Genomic DNA, 6,802 nt, shown 5'->3' with positions numbered 1-6,802 from the left:
AGGGGACATACAATAGTTACAGACACATTCCCATAAGAAGACAAGCCTCCATTCTGTCCTCCTCCCCTTCTGATATTCTTCATAGCATCACATGGTTTAACAGATATATTGACATATGAAGACAAGCCTGACCTCTTCCCTCTCTGGGCCCCTAGGGACTAAGCCCTAGCACAGAAGGGATAACTGCAAACTGCCAACAGTATTATCCAAAAGAAGACATTCTAATGACATATCTCACATAAGCATTATTATGTAAATAAAACATCTTATTTATGAATGTTACCTAACTAATTCTGATTCATCCCCAACAGGGGTCTGGGGGGGTGACGACCAACCTTAGTTGCTAGGGGGAATGGGAAGCGGTAGGAAACATGGTCCCCGGGGCAGGGGGCTGGAGAAATGTTGGCTGGGTGGGGTTGGGGGAATGGGATGGAAGGTTGGTGGAGAATCACTTCTTTTGTTGTTTTCTTTTCCTGTTTAAATTACATGTATTATTACTTAAACTCTAAGTATTTCTTACTGTTGTTTTTCTTTTGAGTGGCAGCCTACGGGTACATATTTTATACATAGAAATGGATGTACCCGCCCAACAAAAAATTACAAAACAAATACAAACTTGGCCAATAAAAATGCATATATAGTATATATTTAACAAATTACCCACTCGGCCTTTCTAATAAGCGTTTGGGACAGCTGGGACCATCACGTGACGAATGTATTGAGAACATCTTACAAACATCCTAAGATGGTCCTCAGTGATGTCCTGGTAACTTACAGATGTCCTCCAGAGAACTTTCCTTTGCGACCATCATTCAACATCCTAAGGACTAGTAAAATGAAAGTCCTGACATTGTCCTATAAAGATCCTGACAAAATGTGAAGAAATCCAAGGGGGATGAATACTTATGATAGGCTCTGTATCTGGTAAAAAAGTGGACGTGTGCATGTTTGCACCCCCTATTTTTATTTGCTCCATGGCTCGGGCACCCAAGTGGACTTCAAAAGGCTGTTTGGCTCAGCTCAGTCTCAACTCGCGAAGACTTATTAACTTAAATTGTTGTGCAACATCACGGGAAAGCTCTGGGCATCGTCTTTCAGCTGAAAAAGGGTATTTTCACTGTTGTGGTTCTGTAAGGTACCTTAGGAGTGGAATACGCCCATTTTGAAGGCAGCATCCTTGTCAATTGGGAGCCAATGGGTGTGTTTGAGTAGTAAGGTTAACGAAGCTAACTGTAGACGAAAGTTGACGAGTGAGATTGGGGGGCACATCTGCGACAGCCGGAAGTCGGACACTGTAGTGGTTTTCCAACAGCAAAGCTCAGATCAACATGGCAGTGTCACCATAGCTGCTATTGGTTATACGTTTTTCTTTATAAATGTCAAAATAAACTTTTCTATACCCCTATATCACACACTCACAAACTAAAAGTGATATTTGAGGTATCTCAAATATCACTTTCATTTGTATCCCCTGTAGCTTTTAGAATTCTTTATTTCATTAGTTTATTTTTCATACCCAGCATAAACTACTTTCGAAACTAACAAATTATTAAACAGGAAGAGGCTGTCCGGACCAGCTAGTCTTTTGAGAATAATGAGCTGTCAATTGTGTGGGCTTTACCATGGCATTAATTAAGCATGTGCTAGAAATTTCCAGGTCGTCAGCGCATGAATATTATGGCAAATAATAAACCGATGTTTGGTATGTTTTTACCAATACCTGTCAGTCCCATGTCACCCCCCATTGCTCAGCTTTGAATTTTCTGTGATCATGTGTCAGTCAAGAAAGTTGAATACATTGTATAGTAACATCGTTTATCAAATCAAACTTTATTTGAAGTGCATTTAAAATCACAACACATATTACAGTAAAAAAAATAAAAGGTAAGACATTTTTTTAAACGGAAGGCAAAAAAAGACTAAGAAAAATAAATGAAGGAAAAAAGGATGCTAAAATAACAACAAAATCATATTTTAAAGGCAAAGTAAAAAGGTGGGTTTTCAAATGTGATTTAAAAACCTCAATTGTGTCTGTCCCTCTTACCTAACAGGGTAAGTCACTCCATAGCTATGGGTCTCTGATAGACAGAACGCTCCGCTCCCGGCCTTTGTTCTACTGGTATTGTCAACAGGCCAGCTTGGGAGTGGAGCTTTCTCTCTGGGTTATATGGAACGAGCATGTCAGATAAGACTGGGCAAGGTCGTGCAATGATTTAAAAGTTAAGAGTAAAATCTGAAAATTAGACTGATACTTTACAAGCAGCCAGTTAAATTAGTATAACATTGCAGTGATGTGTTCATGCCTTCTAGTTTTGGTTAAAATATTGGCAGCATTATTCTGTACAACTTTCTAATTTACTATTTAATCATTATAATTTACCTACACAAGTCATCTGTTCATGCAAGAACATCACAGATCAAAACTTTAGGCATAAACAATTGCTGTGGGAAATCACGCAAAAAATACTTTACAATGCTAAATCTCTGTCGGTGACTGTTGAACTTCTAATTAATTTGGCCTGGTCTTTTGACTATATTCAGGTTATAGGTTGACTAAATCTATAAAACGCATAAAACATGCTATTGTCTGATAGACAGACATCTAGTTATTTACAGAGCTGTGACACTGGAAGGGTCAGTGTTTTGCTAAAATAATTACTCAACCCTATCAATAATGCCTGCATGCAGTACATGAGCTTGTCTGAACTCATTGGGGCCATGCTTACAATGTAGCATTTTAGAGGCTAATGTAGAGGAACAAGTCTGGTTTAACACTCAGCTAACAATTTAAGCAGCTGTTAGGATTTCCCATAGGCAAACATGTCACACTTAGCCACCATACTAATGCTAGCTGGTTATGCGCAGTTGTGTACTGGATATTTCAACCTGCTAGTGAAAGAAATGATAATTGAGAACCTGCAGACTGTGCAGGAATTTCCTCTAGCAGCCTATAGTCTAATAAAGTAGACTCATACTCTTAGTCGGCCTCATTTATCAACATGCAGAGAACATTCATATATATGTTTCTATGAAAAGCTATTTTTACTAGTCCTCAAGACAGGAGTTTACAGTGGACAGTTCCCCGCAGCATACACGTGTTTCTTTAGAAGAGGAATTGTTGGAGGTATGGCTCAAATATTGGCATATGGTGGTTAAATACGCTACTAGTAAAATTATATACTATGCAAATGTTACATTTGAGGCCGGGAAATGTATGTAAAAAAAAAAAACTACAATACAATTATAGTGTCTGTGTTCTCTTCAAAACAAATGATACATTTTCATTTGAACTCTGATCACCAACTGTAACTTTGCTGTCAGAAAGTATGTGTTAATATGTTAATATGTATCATTATTGTTCAAAAGAATACATCTGTAGAGCATTAATGTTGACTTATTTGGTCAATGTTTTTAATAATCAAACTAGCATAGTCAATATCTATGATGATGCCTCAGGCATAGACTCAATCAGATCAAGAGTTGGCAACAGCCAAAACCCGCATTTCTGATGTTTTGTAGGTGTCGGAGGTGTAACTGCGTTGTAGTTGTCAAATCAGTGAGCAGATGAGCAGATCATTGGTACGAAGCCATAACCATCCTACTTGCGTTAGAAGTTCAGAATGAGAAAGTGTAGGCTATATATATACACTGTAGAAATAATGATGCTCAAATTGAAAATCATTAAAACAAAACAAATGTCTATCAGCCTAATTGAGCTCTAGATTACATCTCACATTCCAGTGTTTGACCTTGTCAACAAGGCTGCATGGGATTTCTCGTAATGTGACTCCATGCAGCCAATGGCAATGTCTGCTTTAGGTATAATGCCATGTGCTGCTTGTGGACTTGACAGCTCTAACGCAGTTCCACCTCTGACACAGCCCCAAAAATAAGCTATATGGTTGTTGGCTAAAAGCAGATCTGATTGAATCAATCTGATTGAGTCAATCAATACACACATATCTAGTTGTACTCTGCAGCAAGGACTTGTTTAGGGTCTTGAGTAATTGTACATTTATGTGGAATAAATAACAAATATGAGCAATGAAAACTTTTGTAAATCCCCAAATATTTGTGAAACTGCTTATATAGACGATATAAACAAATACAAACATAAATGTGTACTGCTAATGATTGTTTAAGAGTTCTGGGTTCGGGATCACAATGGTTCTGTGTCACATAATATTGTTATTAAAGGTTTGTGCTGCTGCGACTTTTCCCTGTATCGACAAAGCAGTTGGGAGTGATCACTATTCATAGCTAGATGGCGCAGCAGCAGGACAAACAAAACACTAAAACGCCTGTGCTGATAAGGCAATGTACATTGTGGAAAAGGAAAAGACTTGGCTGAGAGTTTCCTTTTGCAAGACTTTGCAAACCGGAACTACCACGTATAGATCCACAACTTAATCACGGAGGTGACCAAATTACTTGAGATTTTAGTTCTTGGTTAACCAAGATTACTTGTGCGTATAAAAGTCAATAGAACAGTAGGGACATGACCGATTTAAAAATGGTATACAAACACAAGAGGTGCTTAATAGGAAAAAATATTTGATAATGCTGCTTGAGTTACCTCTCCCTCTCTTGGACCCTTCTCCCTCCTTTCCCCCACAAAAATGTCAACGTTTATAATGGAAGACATAAGATGCAGGGGCTGAAGCCCTGGAAATCTCATAAGCTCAAGTCGATGATGATATGCTCGAAGATCTGTGTATTGCCCTTGAAGCTGGAGGAGAAAATGAAGTCCCGGCGGTCGGTGGATACCACGGTAAAGGAACGTGGCGCCATGATGTACACCTCTTTGAAGCGCTCAAAGAGTTTCTTATCAGCGTCCCACAGGTAGATCTGTGAGAAGGTAAAGTCGCTGCCCAGGGCCAGATAGTGGCGCTCTTTGAAGGAGAATGGCTGGAGAATCATAGCACCTCGTGAGGGCAGGGATTGGATCTCCATAAACTGTTTGCCACTCCAGCGGAGTACCTTAGAGTCACCTATATAGCGCGTCATGGCCAGGTAGAGGTCCTCCTTGACTCGGAAGGTCTTGACGGCCACCACATCCTCCATGTTGGGGATCTCTCCCTGCAGGGCAAACGTCTGGGCATTCCTGCTCCACTGGTAGATTACAGGCACCTGGGAGCGGCTGGCCAAGATGAGGTGGGACTTGCCATCCAGATCCACAAACTCAGCGTCAGTGTCACGGAACCACTCATGCAGGGACTGATAGGAGTAGAAGCCCTTGTCGTTCCACTTGTAGAGAGTGGAGAGCCCCGCCTTTGAGCTATCGGCAATCACAAAGAACCACTCGCCAGCAATCTGGAAGGCTTCAATGTCGTTGGGCTTGGAGATCTTGGATACCTCAATATCCTGAAACTTGCTGAACCTGCTCTGGTCTTCATCAAACTTGTATATGTGAGAACCACCAAAGAGCTGGGCCACTATGACAAAGACCTGGTTCTGGATGATGACCGATTTGCACCCAACGATTGACTGGCCTAAGATTTGAGACACAGAATAGACACATTTAGAAATTCAAATGATAGTTTATTGGCTTTAAAATACTGAAAATATATTCATTAAGGAAGAGAAACGGCACTAGATATAAACTACAAAATGATTGCTGATAAATATGCAGCACAATTTATGTTCTCTGTATATGTATATGATTTATGTTCTATGTATATCACTGTATATATCAATGACGTCCCTCTCGCTGCTGGTGCTTCTCTGATCCACCTCTACACAGAAAACACCATTCTGTATACTTCTTGCCCTTCTTCGGACACTGTGTTAACAAACCTCCAGATGAGCTTCAATGCAATTATAACACTCCTTCCGTGGCCTCAAACTGCTCTTAAATACTAGTAATACTAAATGCATGCTCTTCAACCGATTGCTGCCCGCACCTGCCCGGCCGACTAGCATCACTACTCTGGACGGTTCTGACATAGAATATGTGGACAACTACAAATACCTAGGTGTCTGGTTAGACTGTAAACTCTCCTTCCAGACTCACATTAAGCATCTCCAATCCAAAATTAAATCGCAACAAAGCATCCTTCACACATGCTGTTAAACATACCCTCGTAAAACTGACTATCCTACCGATCCTTGACTTTGGCGATGTCATCTACAAAATAGCCTCCAACACTCTACTCAGAAAATTGGTTGTAGTCTATCACAGTGCCATCCGTTTTGTCACCAAAGCCCCATACACTACCCACCACTGCGGCCTGTATGCTCTCGTTAGTTGGCCCTCGCTTCATATTCGTCGCCAAACCCACTGGTTCCAGGTCATCTATATGTCTTTGCTAGGTAAAGCCCTGCCTTATCTCAACTCACTGGTCACCATAGCAACACCCACCCGTAGCACGTACTCCAGCAGATCTATTTTACTGGTCATCCCCAAAGCCAACTCCACCTTTGGCCGCCTTTCCTTCCAGTTCTCTGTTGCCAATGACTGGAACGAACTGCAAAAATCACTGAAGCTGGAAACTTACATCTCCCTCACTAACTTTAAGCATCAGCTGTCAGAGGAGCTTACCGATTACTGCACCTGTACACAGCCCATCTGTAAATAGCCCACCCAACTACCTCATCCCCATATAAATACTCACCAATATTTAAGCAATGATCTTGTCACCTGACATTCAGGGTGGCATTTTCCTCTCGCCAACACACACGTTATCAGTAAACACAATGTAATGTTTAAAAAAATGGGAAATATGATACTGGAGCTCAATAAAGCTTTGTGTATACAGTGTCAGCAGGTATGTATATTAACACTCTGGTTAAATTAAACATC

General features: G+C 40.6%; 1 protein-coding gene across 1 annotated transcript in view; it reads right to left on the bottom strand.

Annotated features, from left to right (window-relative positions):
- Window positions 1-1,803: 1,803 nt before the first annotated feature.
- Window positions 1,804-6,802, bottom strand: part of LOC139378786 (leucine-rich repeat LGI family, member 2a) — a 36,855-nt gene continuing 31,856 nt past the window's right edge. The window contains exon 8 of the mRNA XM_071121285.1: window positions 1,804-5,492. Coding sequence (XP_070977386.1) covers window positions 4,675-5,492 — 818 coding nt within the window. The 3' untranslated portion in view covers window positions 1,804-4,674. The remainder of the gene's footprint in view (window positions 5,493-6,802) is intronic.

This window comes from Oncorhynchus clarkii, chromosome 21 (genome assembly GCF_045791955.1).
Source record: "Oncorhynchus clarkii lewisi isolate Uvic-CL-2024 chromosome 21, UVic_Ocla_1.0, whole genome shotgun sequence".
NCBI classification, from domain to species: Eukaryota; Metazoa; Chordata; class Actinopteri; order Salmoniformes; family Salmonidae; genus Oncorhynchus; species Oncorhynchus clarkii.
Note: the sequence above shows the minus strand (reverse complement) of the source record. Positions and strands in the feature narration are given on the sequence as shown.